The 14,571-nt window shown below is 53.6% G+C and overlaps 1 protein-coding gene across 17 annotated transcripts in view; it reads right to left on the bottom strand.

Annotated features, from left to right (window-relative positions):
• The window catches only part of SPNS2 (sphingolipid transporter 2), a 42,768-nt gene that overhangs the window by 5,563 nt on the left and 22,634 nt on the right, over positions 1-14,571 (bottom strand). For 6 of the 17 annotated variants that reach the window (XR_004326494.1, XM_032497973.1, XM_032497969.1 and 3 more), the window contains 6 exons: positions 14,280-14,306; positions 6,514-6,650; positions 2,253-2,404; positions 1,984-2,050; positions 570-712; positions 73-225 (listed from right to left, as the gene is read on the bottom strand). Coding sequence is in view for 13 of the 17 variants with exons in the window: in XM_032497973.1 (XP_032353864.1) it covers positions 73-225; positions 570-712; positions 1,984-2,050; positions 2,253-2,404; positions 6,514-6,650; positions 14,280-14,306 (679 nt within the window). In the remaining 4 variants the exon portion in view is untranslated. The remainder of the gene's footprint in view (positions 1-72; positions 226-569; positions 713-1,983; positions 2,051-2,252; positions 2,405-6,513; positions 6,651-14,279; positions 14,307-14,571) is intronic. The other 11 variants (XR_004326495.1, XR_004326497.1, XR_004326496.1 and 8 more) reach the window with 2 other exon arrangements.

Consider the following 14,571-nt stretch of genomic DNA (forward strand, 5'->3'; position numbering starts at 1 on the left):
AGAGGGGCTGGCAGCATCCCTCACCACCTCGCCATCCCTGCCCCCTCCGCCGGCCCCCAGGCCCGGCCCTACCTGTCCTTGGCCCCACAGGGTGGGTTGCTGCACGTCTCTGCCGTCTTCTGCACGACTTGGGCGCGGTGCAGGTAGAGTGGGATCCACATGCCCAGGGCCCCTGTGGCGAAGGACACAGCCGACGTGGCCAGGGAGGAGAAGACGTAGCTGCGGCTGGGGAGAGGCCGGGGCAGCGACACTGAGCGGGTACCAGCACCCCTGCAGCTGGCAGACTCGGGCCCAGGCGTTGGGGCCCAGGAGGCAGGCTTTTCTCCCTCACACCTTCCCCATAAAGAACAGAAGGCCTCAAATGCCTTTCCTATGAGCCCCAGTAGTGAGGACTCCGGCTTCAGGAATAATAAACACTAGTAACCAAAATGTCACTCTCAGCCCTGTGGGCAGTGGAGACAGAGAGGAGGAAGTCTGGCCAAGAGCTCTGGGTGGGCTGCCCTGCGGACAGGGGTCCTCATCTCGGCACCCCTCCCTCCTCCCACCAGACCCCTCCAAGCACCACTCACTTTCGGATCAGAGCCTTCATGTCTCGGAGCCACGATGTCCGTGCCTTGAGCTGCCCGCCGAGCTGGTCGGCATGGCCTCTCTTAGTGGCCGGGACCAGGAAGAGGATGAGTGTTCCTGTGATCATGCCCAGGATGGGGGACACCTGGCAGGGCAGGGGGCACCAGGTTAGAACACCAGGGCCCAGGCGTCTGTTTCTGCTGCACCAGGATGGCGCGGTGCAGGCCAGCCGCACCTTCTCTGGACCCCGGGTTTCTCCTCTGGGCTAGAATCCCACCAGCCTTCCTGACTGGGCAGAGCCACTGAGGGTGAGGTCAGCACAAAGGGCTTGGGGGCTCCAAATGGGTTCTCCAGACCAGGGGCAGATGGGAGGGGGTACTGAAAGTAGAAGGGAGGGAGGGATGGTCAGATGGATAGAGGAGGGAGGACAGATGGCTGGATAGATGGACAGAGAAATGGATGGATAGATAATGGATGGAACAAAAGGAAGGAAGGTATATAGGCAGACATATAGAATGATAACTGGGAGAGGAGAGTTTCTGGGGGCAAGGAACCAGATACCATCTCCTGCCCACCTCTTTGGGTCTAGGAAAGTTTCCCAGGCCAGCTCCTTGTACTGGGGGGTGCTGGGAAGGGACTGGCTGGGCATGAAGCTCCCAGCTCATATATCAGGTAGGTTATCATTTGCAAGAGGCCCATGTGAGCCCCAGGAGACCAGAGGCTCAGGGGCCCCTTTGGGTCTTCCTTGCATCCAGCCCAAGAACAGAATCTCCCAGGCCCCAGGCTTCCTTCCAAATGGAAGGGGCTCATCTTGACAGCCTGGATTCCAATATACCAGCTCCTCCACCAGCTCATGAGAACAGGGAAATCAGTCCCCAGCCCCACCAGGCCTGAAGCCCATGGGCTGGGGAGTTCCTCTTCTTTTGCCCCCTCCCACCCTCAATCAAGAAATTCCACGGAGGCTGCTTCCTTCCTGCTTTTGAGGAAAAAACACTTTGTCTCAAGCTTCCTCTCCTTTGCGAGACTGGGGATCTCTGTTTCCTCTGATTGCCCTGTCCTGGGGCCTTGGCTGACTTGTGTCAAATCCTCCTGCAGGACAGGAAGTGGCTCCAGACCCCGGGGGCTCCCACACAGAAGCCTTGTCTCAGCCCCACCCTAGCGCGGTGCCGGGGCTCAAAGCAGGAAGCGCCATCGTGGACCTGGAATTTCCTGACATGGTGGGAGAGTCCTTCGTCCTCTCAGACTGGGGGCCCCTGAGGGTGGCAGGGCTGAGTCTGGCTCCCTGACACCTCAATGTGGACAAATCTAGAAGACCCAGGTATGAAGCCTGGAGACCAAGGCCTGCATCCCAGACTGGGCTCTGTCCCTGAGTCTCAGGGTGACCCTAGGCAAGAGCTGGTCCAGGACTGTCCTTACCCGCAAGGCCCAGTGCCAGTCTCCAGCCGCCTGCTTCACACTGGAGCCGGTGATGTAGCCCAGGCCGCTGCAGAGAAGATGGGCTCAGTCAGGCAGGGATGGGCAGGGCGTGGGGTGGCATGGAGGATGCTCTCTGGTCTACGAGGCTGCCCGCCCCTGCCACCCCGCCAGCTAGGGAACTGGTCCAGGCGTTTCTCAAGTCACAGGGGGCCAAACCTCAGGGAGAGGGAGTGGTCAGAAATCCAAGGGGACATTGCCCAGATCCTCACCTGCCCAGTGGGATGGCGAAGTAGAAGACAGACAGCATTAGCGTGCGGGTGTTCTTGGTGAAGAGGTCGCCGATGATGGTGGGTGCGATGGTGGAGTAGCTGGCCTCGCCGATGCCCACCAGCCCGCGAGACAGGACCAGCAGCCAGAAGTGCTGTAGGGGAGGGGCGGAGAATGTTGGAGGACTGTCCTGCTCCTCTGCCTGCTCATCTTTGGTCCCCGTTTTGCTTCCCATCCCCTGCAGGGTCTAGGAGCCAGGAGAGAGGATGGAGTCCAACCCCTACACCCTCAGGCCACTCCAAGCCTGGTTTCCCACTCTGTGTAGTGGGCCTGCTGGCTGGCTGCTGGGATGAAGCTGGACTTTCTCAAGTGGAGAGTTGTAGGCATGGCCTAGACAGGACCCCTCTGTCCCCACAAGCACAGGGGACCTAAGCCTGCATCTCCACTGCCACCCCCACCAACTGAGAGACGTCCTCTCTGGGTTCTGACCCCACCTTGGGAGCCTCAAGCCACCCCCACTCTGTGTCCCACCCCCTGGCAGAGCAGCTGGGCTGACCCTGGCAGCACTGAAAACCCAGTGTAAATAGGGAGTGGGCAGGGCAGCCCAGTGGGCTCAGTGCCCCTCCCCCTTACACACATCAAAGAGCAAAGCCCAGCTGAGCTGGGAAGGGTGGGGCCATGCCAGCTGCCAGTGGTACTAGCCCTTTGATGTAGACCCGGCCCCTCCATCCCCACAGCTGCCCAGGGCCTGAGAACCAACACGGGTCATCTTTCCCCAGCCCCACCCGGACCACCCATCCGGCCAGCATCACCCACGTCCAGCCATCCTCCGGGTCTCCCTGCTGCCCTCTCTCCATCTGCCCATATCTTTCCTGGTCCTCTCTCTGCGTCACTGGTCCTGCCCAACCATCTGTGAGCCTCTCATTTCCATAGTTCATTCACTCTCACTCTCCATCTCTGAGCTTTCCCCTGGCTCTTTGCCTCTGCTTCTCTCCCTGAGAATCATCTGCCCACAGCCTTTGCCTATTTTTCTGTTGGGTTATCTTTCTTGTATCTGTTTCTACTATATACTATTTTATAGATCATGGGTATTAACCTTTAATAAATAGGTTATAAATATTTTAGGTTATCTTTCTTTTCCACTTTGTTTACAGGAGGTTTCACCATACAGAAGCTTTATTTTGTGTTGTTTGATTTGATGCTGTCCAATCTGTTGATTTTTCCCTTAATGGCTTCCCTTAAAGGATTTCATGTCTTGCTCAGGAAGGGCTAGCCCATACCAGAATAATAAAAAAAATATTCTCTTATCTTTTATACTTGTTATATTTGAGAAAGAGAATGAGGGCAACTTCCTCATTCGCCTCAGTATAAGGGCAGGTGGATAAGACCTCTTGGACAAGAGATCTCATTGATTCCCCGCCCCTTCCCCCAGGAACCAGCTATACTGTGCGGTGGTTTTTGATTCTCTCTACTTTTGCTTGCACATACACATACCAAGGAGCAACATTTAGGGTCCCCTGCGTGCTTTTAAAAAGTAAACATCAAAAGACCATGCACACATCTTGTCCCACAACTTGCTTTTTTTTCCCCTCAGCCTCTGGAAAGCCATTTGTGTTGGTTAATTCTAGATCTAGTTCATTCATTTTTTGCCAAGAATCTCACAGTATGAATACACTCCATTCTATCTGGGCATCCCCTAGTCATGGTCATTTAGATTCTCTCTCTTTCTCTCTCTCTCTCTCTCTCTCTCTCTTTTTTTTTTTTTTTTCCTATTACAAAACTTCAACAAGCATCCTTAAGATGCACCTGTCACTTCGGGTCCACGAGTTGGGAGTTTCTTCACTGGGCATACACCTCGAAGTAGAAGACTGGGCTGTGGGATGCACACAGAATTTTACAAAATCCTGCCATTTTACTCTTCAAAGAGGCTCTCCCAATTTACACTCCCACCAGCAGCTTTAATAACACTTGGTATTGTCAGCCTTTTTAATTGCTGCCAATCTGATGGGTGTGAAATGGTACCTCATTGTGGTTTTAATTTGCAGTGCCCTGATTATTTGAGAAGCCAGGAACCATCTCTTTCTACATCTACTGCCCATTTGGGAATCTTCCCCTGGGATTGCCCGTCACTACCCTTTGCCTGTCTTTCTACTGGCTTATTTGTCTTTTTCTTGCTGATTTATCGTTCAAGATTTTTATAGTTTGCTTTTTTTTTTTTTTTTCACTTTACTCTCACCTGTCTGGGACTGATTTTGAAGTATGGTTTGAAATACAGCCCAGACTTTATCACCCATCCAGATGTATCCATTCTCCCAAAACCATTTATTTGAGATGCAACTTTCATCCCACTCACTTCCCAGAGAGAGGAGGACACTGTTGCCTTGATCTCTGAGTTTATCCTTCTGCTGTTTTAGTTAGAATAGCTGTATTGTGATAACTGATAAGGCCAGGCCCTTTCATTGTTATTTTTCACAATGTTCTTGGCTATTCCTGGGCACTTTCTCTGCCAAATTAACTTCAGAATCACATTGCCAATGTCCACCAAAAACCCCCGTGGGACTTGGATCATGATTGCAATGAATTTCTAGATTAATTGGGGGTGAGCTGTCTATTCCTCTCTCTGCCTCTGCTCATCTCTCCCCAGTTCCCCCTCCCTTCCACACACCCAGAGCAGGGCCCAGCCTTGACATCGTGGTCCTGGGGTCAAGCCCAGAAACAACCCTGGAGGCCAGACGATCAGGGGCCTGGCCCAGGAAGGACAAGGCCCTGAGGGGTCCTAGAAGCTTCTTCTGGTCCCATCCCCATTTTTGACTGGCCGTCAGGCTCTACCTGACACTCCAGGCCTGGAGCTAACCAGGCCTGACCCTCCTCTGTGAAGCTGCCCTGTGAAGCATCCCCTAAACCTACCAATTCTCTCTGTCCTCACCTCCAGCCTCCACTGGATTCAGTGTAAATCTGACTCACCACTGCCCTACTTCAGACTCTTCCAGGGTCCATCTCTTCCCTCAGGAGGAAGCTCAGGCCTTCCAACCCAGCCTTCGAGGTTCCTCCTGACCTGGTCCTGCCTTCCTTTCCAACCAAAGCCCTCTCCTCCTCCAACTATCAACACACTCCATCATTTCTTCATCCCTAGGATGGCTCCCTCTGCCTGTGCTATCTTCACCGAAAGGCCTAATCTCCCTGACTTGCCTGCCAGCTCAAATGCCACCTCCTCCAGGAAGTCTTCCCTGACCACATGGATGTCAAGAGCCTGCTCTCTCTTCAGTGACGACTTTCAGCACTTCACACATCTTGAAGGCTCTGAGCATGGGAGCTTCTGTCACATCTTCCCACCCCCAGCCTGGGTGCTCCCAAGGATGGGGCCAGGGTCTCCTCCTCTGTCCACTAGGCTGAAAGCTCCCTGAGGATAGATCCTGGTCTCCTCCCCTTCTTCCTCTATGTCCCTCTACAGTAGCCATCATGTGATTGTCCTTGCTCTGTTTGAACATCCCTACTGATGGGACACTCACTACCTCTCAAAGCAACATACCTCCTCTTTGGAAGAAAGAGCAGAAATAACAATTTGTTGAATACCTGCCATGTGTCAGGGTCTGAACATTCATTAGTTCAGTTATTTCTCAAAACAAACCTTCAAGCTGAGATGTATTATCCCCATATTCAAGATGAGGAAACTGAGACTCAGAAAAGTTAAGGAAGTCTCTCCAGATCACAAAGCTGAGTGGGCAACAGAACTGGGACATTCAAACCCAGAACTGTGGGAGCCAAGCAAGAAACATCTTCCTTATGTTGAACTGACCTTTATCTCCCTACGACTTTGACCCAGGGAGTTGGCTGGTCTTCGGACAAACAGCAAAGGCCCAGAGAAGGGTAGTGACTTACCTAGGGTCACACAGCAAGATGATGGCACAGCCAGGTCTAGAACCAAGGGTCCTGACTCCTTGGCCAGCCTTGCTCGCCCTGTTCGTTGCATCTTCCCAAATCAGAGGCAGCTCAGAGAGAGTCAGGATGCCACACGGGGCTGCGAGTCCCTCAGTTCAAGGCCAGCACAAGAAAGGCCCCACATGCAGGACCAGTGTATAGAGGTACCCGAAGACCCCCTCATCCCACTGCACTTGGAAGACACTGTGTGGGGTTTGAGCAAAGGGTCTGGAACCCCAGTCTAGACTAGGACAAGTCAATCAGACTAGCCACCCCGCTGGAGGAACCAGGACACACGGACGGGACACGCAGTGGTGCCGGGTGGGAAGCCCGGGCAGGCCTCACCTGCTGAGGGATGAAGGAGCTGGAGAACGTGACCGCCGACCAGAAGAAAATCCCGCAGCTGAGGATGACCTTCCTGTTGAAGCGGTCGCCCAGGTAGCCAAAGATGGGGGCAGCCACCATGAAGCTGCAGATGAACACTGCGCAGGGAGAGGAGAGCTGCAGGGGTGGGGCAGGGGCCCACGGCTGAGCCCACCAGCCCGGATCGCCCCAGCTTGAGGCCAAGGGCCCGTGAGACGAGGCTGGGCCTGGGCCAGGGGCTCAGGAAGCAGCCCTCAATCCCGCCAAGAGGGGCAACCTTGGCCGGGCCTGGGCCCAAGGGAGGCGGAACAGGCCCTCTGGATTAGGGTGACACCACGCCTCCATCATCTTTGGTGTCCAGCTGCAGGTGAGCCCTTTGGGAACTTTTTAAAAGAGTAAATATTTGTTTATTGAACACTTTTTAGGTGTCAGGAGCTTTGCCAGGGGCTCAACACACAGCATTTTGTGTATCCTTCTGACCCCTGTCCCACCTCACAGATGGGGAGACACTAAGAGAAGAGAATGACTTGCCCAAGGCCCCACAGGTGGTAAATGCCCCAGTGGGGATTGGACACTCTGTCTGTCTGACTCCAGAGCCAGTGCTCCTTATACTTTGCCACACTGCTTTCCTCATTATACTTGAAGAAGAGGTTCAGAGAGGGAAAGGGGCCTACCCAAGGTCATACCGCAGACTGAAGCAGAACTGGACCTGAAACCCCAGGTCTCCTACCTGCCAGGTAATACAGCCACCCTCACTCCCAGCCGACTGCAGAGGCTTCCCTGACATTTTGAAACATTGTCATTCATTTGTTCATTCACCCATTCACTCATTTATTCATTCATCCTTTCATCCATTCAATAAAGACAAAAATTCCATTCTAGTGAGAAACAGACCATAAAATAAAAAAGGTGGTACATCAGGGGGTGACTAGTGCTGAGGAGGGGAAAAGGACAGAAACAGGATATAGGAAATGTGTGCACATGAGAGAAAGACAACAGATGTTACAGTTTTAAATAGAAAGGGCTGAGAAGGTGACATTTCAGCAAAGACCAGGAGGAGACGAATCTTGCAAATATTGGGTAGAGAATAGCAAGTGCAAATGCCCTGGAGCAGGAGTGCGCTTAGCATATTTCAGGAACAACAAAGAGGCCAGAGTGGCTGGAGCAGAGGGACCCAGGGGAAAGGCCAGATAGGATAGGGCCTTGTGGCCAACTGTGGTGACTGTGGCTTCCATGGGTGAGAAAGGAAAACACCAGAGGATGCTGACAGAGGAGAGCTGTGACCTGGTTTTGTTCTTCCAGAACAAGAGAGCAGCAGTCTTAGAGGACCCTGTGGGGACAGCGCTACCAGTGATGGGAGGGGCCTTGGAGGTCCCAGGTGGGGGATGAAGAGGCCAGCAAGGCAGGGCAGGCACTAGGTCATGTCATGAGGCAGCCCCAGATTCCCCCTCCCAGAAGGCAGTCCCACAGCTGATGGGCAGATGGCCAGACAAAGGCCCGGTGGGCAGACAAGGCGGCCAGTTGGCCGGCCTCTGACCACCAAGCTGGCTGCTCCCTCACAGACCTGAGTCCCTAGGAGGCAGGCCGGACTAGAAGAGACCGAGGGTGGGGAGGAAGGAGAGGAGGAAGTGGACAAGAGGAGAATGGGCTGGGCTGGAACAATCTGACTGTCTCTTACCTAAATGAACAGGACAGTGGGTGTATGAGTGTGGGGGGAACCTTTTAATCCCAACTGTGTGATCGGAGCCTCGGGCAGAATCAGTGAGTGATGCCCGAATCTGGGCACCAGAGACATACTGCCTGGGCTTGAATTCAGCTCTGTTCCTTCCCAGCTGGGTGACCTTGGGCAGACCACAAACCTCTCTGTTCCTCATTTCAGTGCTGTGCTGATAAACATTTAACGACTGGTCTTCCAAAAAGGGAGGAGCCCTGATGTGCAGTGTTCGCCCGTTTTCATGGTGCAAACATTCCCACGATGGCCTGATTTCAAGCTACCAATATGATGTCACTAATCAGGGTTGGGAAGAGACATGCAGTCACACAGCGCTGCACATGTAGTTCTACCATCCAGGTACAATGGGCATAAATAACCTTGAGAAAATAAATAACCCTAGATAATAGCAAAACGTAGTAAAATCATTAGGGAGGGGTGAATTTTGAGTATTTGTTACCTTTGTTTTTAATATGTAGTTTAATTGTAAGTTTACATAATTTAGTTTTTAATAATGGTTGTATTTAACAACCAGCTCACACAATTCCTGAAAATTTAACAATCAGTTCTCATGAGCCTGTCTAAGCCAGCTCCCGTGCGCCAACTTCCTCATCTGTAAAGTGAAGATAAAAATAGCAGCTCCCTGCTTGCTCTGAACACTGGATGAGATAATGCTTACAAGGTGTTTCATGCCACGCCCTGCCCGGACTGGGTCAGCCTTGGTCAACACTGGGCCCTTGTTTAGATTAGTCAAGGTGGAAATTATTTCCTCATATCTCGAAAAAGAATTTTTCCTGCTGGTTCTGTCTCCCAGGACCTGCCTGAGATCAGATCAAGATACAGGCAGGAAAGAGATTTCAGTCTCATCAGGACTCACACGTGTTCAGGGCAGGAGGAAGAATTGTTCCGTCTATGCCTGTCTGTGTTAGGTGGGGAGTGCGCAGAAAGAATCAGAGCAGGAGTTGCCCCTTGTCTGGCCAGGGAGCAGATCCTGCCTGTGGGTTGCCCAGCTTAAAAAGTTAAAATGCCAGGGAAACAGCAAAGAGGGCCAAATCCTACCAGGACAGTGAAGGGAGGCTTCATGGAGGCAGTGATGACAGAGCTGGGCATTAAAGGATGCATAGGAGTTTACCGTGATAATACTTAAAATCAAGGATGCTAAAATACAAATTATAAATCTTTTAAGACTGTAAAATGATGAATGAAGCATGATGCTTATTGTTAATAATAACTGCAGTTACCCACTTATGGAGAATTTATTACAGGCAAGGCCCAGGGATGTGCCCTGGACACAAGCACAGATTATCTCATTTGATTCTCACATTATCTTCATCTCACAGAGGACACGGTAGAGGCGAACAGGAGTGACATCACGCAGCTAGTGTGTGGCTGAGCCAGACTTTAAACCCCGATGCATCTGACTCCAGAGTCCCAGCTCTAAATCACACTTCAGACTGCCAGGCTAGAACAGAGGACGATCCCAGCTGATGTTCCAAAGGTCAGAGACAGTTCAGGGTGTGCTGGGGACAGTGAGAAAGCCGTCAGGCTGCAGGATGGGATGGGGATGGAGGGGCCGTGGGAGGAGGATGGGGGAGACCCTAAGCCCTAGGACCAGGTTTGGTGGTTAATTGGAGGGCTGTGGAGATACACACACAGCATGCTCTTCTCCCCTTCAAGGGGGAGCACTGGACAAGCCGCCACTGGGTGGGTGGACAGGGGCTGAAGGAGTTGAGCCAGGCCTTGGCCAGACCTCGGCCATCTTGGTCCATCCCTACCCTCCTGTCTGCAGCGGAACAGGAAGGCAGCTCCCCTCCCCCACACTTCCCCCCTGGCTTTCTGCCGGCTCGTTTTCGTGGGCAGAGGCATCCAGGACTATGGATGTACTCCTGTTGGAGTGGCCACACCCTGTCCCCACCCCCAGCCTGCCAAAGGTCACCAAATCCTAGCCTGAGCTTTCCTGTCGGTCCCATTTTACAGCTGGGGCCACTGACAGGTGGAGAAACTTGCCAAAGATGACATAGCAACCCTCCTAACCCTGGACTCCCTTGTCCCTAAGTGCCTGCCCCTTGGGGACAAAGGAGTCCAAAGTCAGGAGGGAGACACAATCCATCTTTACAGCCCTGCCCTCTGCTCAGGGGAGACAAGAGAAGGGACCTCTCCCGGGCCTCAGGGATGTCACAGGCCAGCAGAGAGGCCTGAACACAACCAGGTAGGGACTGGAGGAAAAACGTTCTGGCAGAAGGTTCCACACAGACAAAGGCTTGGACATGTGAACCTTGTCCCAGGTTGGGGCACAGAGGCTTCTCTAGCCAGCAAGCAGCTCTGCTGAAAATAAAGACCAGCTGGGGCTGGAAGCTTCCCGGGCCCACCAGCCCCAGCCCCTAGTCTTTGTTTATTTGAGGAGAGCTTTCTGGGCAGACTGGCTGCCCCTCCCCTGGTCTCAGTAGGGGCGGCTTTCCCAACACGAGGACATCCTGTGGTTGGGGTGTGGGGAGGCCCTCGATCAGCTCACGTGTGCTGAGCCCACAGGTCTGGGACAATGGAGCAGCAGGCAGGGAGCCAGGGCAGGGGGGCAGGGCCGCAGAGGACAGTATGGGAGGAGTCAGAGCCCCTGGCTCAACCAGGAGAAGCTGGGTCTGAGCCTCCTCTGTAAGATTGGCGATGTCCCCTCCCCATAGGGCCAGCAGGAGGTCGTCACGGAGAGAGGGCGTGGACAGCATCCCTAAGGCGCAGTCCACCTCTCGTGGTGATCCCAGGGCTCAGCAGGCCGGCTGAAGGCCTTCTCCCTGTGGGCCCGCTGAGGAGGCCAGAGCCCAAAGCTCTGAACAACCCCCCACTGAGAGTTCTGTACCCTGGCAGGCAGCCCCAGGACCCAGCCACCCACCCCCAGCCCCCCAGGGCTGCAGAAAGGGTGGGCCCAACGCAGGAGCGGGTGAGATCTGTGCTGGGGGGAGCCCGCTCCCACACTGTGGCCTTGGAGCACACGTCCAGCCCCACCTCGGCCTGGGCTGAACCAGGGCTATTTTTACAAAGTCTAGATCCGGCCGATCTATTATTTGGAGACGACTCGCCATCCGCCACATCCTGTGGGCAGGGAGGGTACTCAGGCAGGCAGGGGGTGGGCAGGGGTCCGGCTCTGCCTGAGTACACTGTCTGCCCAGAGGATGTGGAGGAGAGCAGCCCAGGCCAGCCAAGATGAGAGGAAAGACCCAGGAATGCCTGGCCCCATCAGTGCCTGGAAGCCCACCACGCTCAGACTTCCTGCAGGAAGAGTGGCAAACATTCCTCCTTCACACTCCACTCAGGATACAAACCCTACGTTGGCCACTCAGGCTTCAGGGAGGGAGGTTCTTGGGCCTCCTTCCTGACAGGAGGGCCCTGGGGGGAGAGCCACGGGGGCTGCCCAGCTTTGCCTTCAGAACTCGGGTCTTTGCCAAAGCGGAAGGATGAGGGAGCAAGGCCAGAAGGAGACTCAGCCCCAGAGCAAAGGCATCGTCTGGTTTCAGTCTGAGCTGGCTCTTCCTCTGTCCCCTCTCCCCGCCCCCCATCCTGGCACTTCCTCGAGATGCCACCAACCCCAGCCCTGAGTGGCCTTCCAACTTCCTCTGCCATCCATTCCCACACTTGGCCCCAGAGTGAACCTCCTGCTGCACACATCTTACAAGGACCTGCCCTGCTCCAAAAACTTCTCTGGCTCCCCACTTCCTCAAGACAAAATCCAGATGCCTTTCACCGTCAAACTCTGCTGTCCAGCCTCCTCCCCTTCCACTCTCCCCACAGTCCTGCCCACAACTGACAAAACACATATCAGAGCCAGCAATGCCACAACCTCCACTCTCACTGCCCCCTTCCCCAGAGTTGCATTTATGCTGATTTCCTCAGATCCAGCTTCTAATTTGCTTATTTTCTCTTTAACTGGGTCTAATCTACTTGTTAACTTGGCTAATTATCACATTTTTTTACTTTAACACTATATTTTTCACTTCTGGAATCTCAATCTTTTAAACATCTCCCTGTCCTTTTTTTTTAATAATGTGCTATTTCTGTCTTATAAACTCTACTCTCTCTTTAGAGTTTTGAACGTTAAGCATAAAGTCCCTTCAAACGAGTCTATTCTCTGCAATTCTTCAGGAGTTGGTTTCTCCATTTCCTGGGCTGGTGGACTGTTTCTCACAAAAGTAGGAGCAAAAGTGGGCTATTTCATTTTGAACTTGGGTTTGTCTTCAGTGGGACTTGTCATCTGTGTCCCGTGCCAGCCCTGGGTCATGAAGGCTTCCCTAAAGAGCAGTTTGGGATTTGCCTCCACTGGGGTCCCTCCCTGCAGAAGTGGTGGAATTCCCAGGCCTGTACACAGCAGGGGCTGGACTAGGCTCCCTGCACAAAATCAGAGCCAGGAAGGAGATGTCCTTTCACGGGTGGGAAAACTTCCCACTGGCCTGGGGACACAGCTTGAAATCAGGAAACTTACCCTGGGCTCTGGGTGGAAACTGAATCACCCCTGCAATACAGAGCAAAGAAATCTCCAAGCCTTGAAACTAGGCCAGACTTGTCATACTTTGATGAACCTGGGTGATGGCTATACGGAAATATGTTATACTAGTTTATGTTTTACATGTATTTACATTTTTTCAGGATTAAAAGCGTTTACATTAAGAATACTGTAACAAGCTTCTAAGACACACACTGGGCCCCGCCTGCCTTCAGTATCAGCTCCCACCCCTGTGTTTGAGTTCAACTCTTTCCTTCTGGCACCAGGAAATTTCCCTGCTAGCTTTAGCTTTCAAACTCAACTCTGTCATTTAATTATGTTTTCTTGGCATATTTTATCCAGCTTGGAGGGGGTAAAAAAAATCTGACAAACTAACAAGCTGACTGGAACTCCTTTTTCCTGAACAAACTCCAACTCATCCTTCAAAGCCCCACTTAAATGTCCCCTCCTCAGGGATGTCTTCTTCACCTGCTACCAGGCACAGCTAGGTCCACATTCACTACTACCACCGCCACCACCCTGCCCTGCGTTCCCATAGTCCCCCAGGGTGGGGACTGGATACATCTGCTCCTATAGTAAAGGATGTCCAGGGGGAGGGTATAGCTCAGGTGGTAGAGCACATGCTTAGTATGCACAAGGTCCAGGGTTCAATCCCCCATGAACCTCCTCCAAGGGTAAATAAACCTAATTACCCTCCCTCTGCCCCCTCTCCCCCCCCCAAAAAAAACCAAACAAAAGGAGTCCACCTGAGCACAGGGACAGAGTCCATGGCAGAGCCCAGCACAGAGTCTGCCAAGTAGTGGGTTTGGCAGCAACACCCAAGAGCTGTAATTCTGCCCTGGGCTCTCACAGAGGCCAAGCTACGGCCGCTGCAGGGACCTCAGGGGCCAACCCAGAACTGGCAGCCACCTGCGGGGGGGCTGCCGAAATCAGGCTCTTCCCAAGCCAGCTTTCAGGCTCTGGTCCCAAGCAGGGGCAGGCCCAGGCCGAACCCTCAACCGCCCCCAACCCTGCCTCCGGGCCCAGCAGCCCCTGGTGCCCACAAATAAGCAGGCAGGCAACACAGCTCTCAGCCCTGGCCCTTTGATCTGGGCAAGCAGCAACACTTGGCTGGCGCCCTCCCCCTGGCTCCGACCTTATCAGGGCTTGGGGAAGAGACAGGTGCCTGGGGCCTGGGCCAATTATGTGATTTACTTGGTAGCCCACTGAGTCACATCCTGGTCAAGCTCGCCTGGTTTCTTGGCTCATTTGGCCAAAGGGACAAGGACACTACAGGGAGCCATCCCAGCTGTGCCCGGGGTAGGCAGTAGGGTGAGGGCCATCGAGTCATGACTAGAGGGTCTCGGAGACTCACCATGGCTCAGAGGCACCCACCCTGAAAACACTGAGACAACAGACACTTAGGTGCCTGGGATGAGCCTCCCCAATCCAGTGACCATCGGTGCCCAATTCCAGGCCAAGAGAACCACATATGCAGAAATCCCAACATCAGGCCTGCTGCTCTCACCAAGAGACCTTAAGCAAGTCATTTCCCCTCTCATGACCCACCTGGAAAGGGAAGCTGATCAGAGGGAGCTTGTAGGAGGAAGAATCAAACAAGATGATGCTGTGGTGATTTGTCCACCTCAGGCCAGGTCGCCAGGGAGAAGTAGGGACTTCTGGGACTTCTCTCTTAGCCAAGAAGGACAAAACTGTGGCGGTGCTATGACCCTCACGGCCCTCTCACTGTCTCCCTGGGCGGCTGCACTGGGCCTGACCTCAGTCGGTGGGGGCTGAATGGAGGTGGCTGGGGCAGACCAGTCAATAACACTAAGACCAGGAGGGGGATGAGGCTTGGGCT

The sequence above is a fragment of the Camelus ferus genome, chromosome 16 (genome assembly GCF_009834535.1).
Source record: "Camelus ferus isolate YT-003-E chromosome 16, BCGSAC_Cfer_1.0, whole genome shotgun sequence".
NCBI lineage: Eukaryota > Metazoa > Chordata > Mammalia > Artiodactyla > Camelidae > Camelus > Camelus ferus.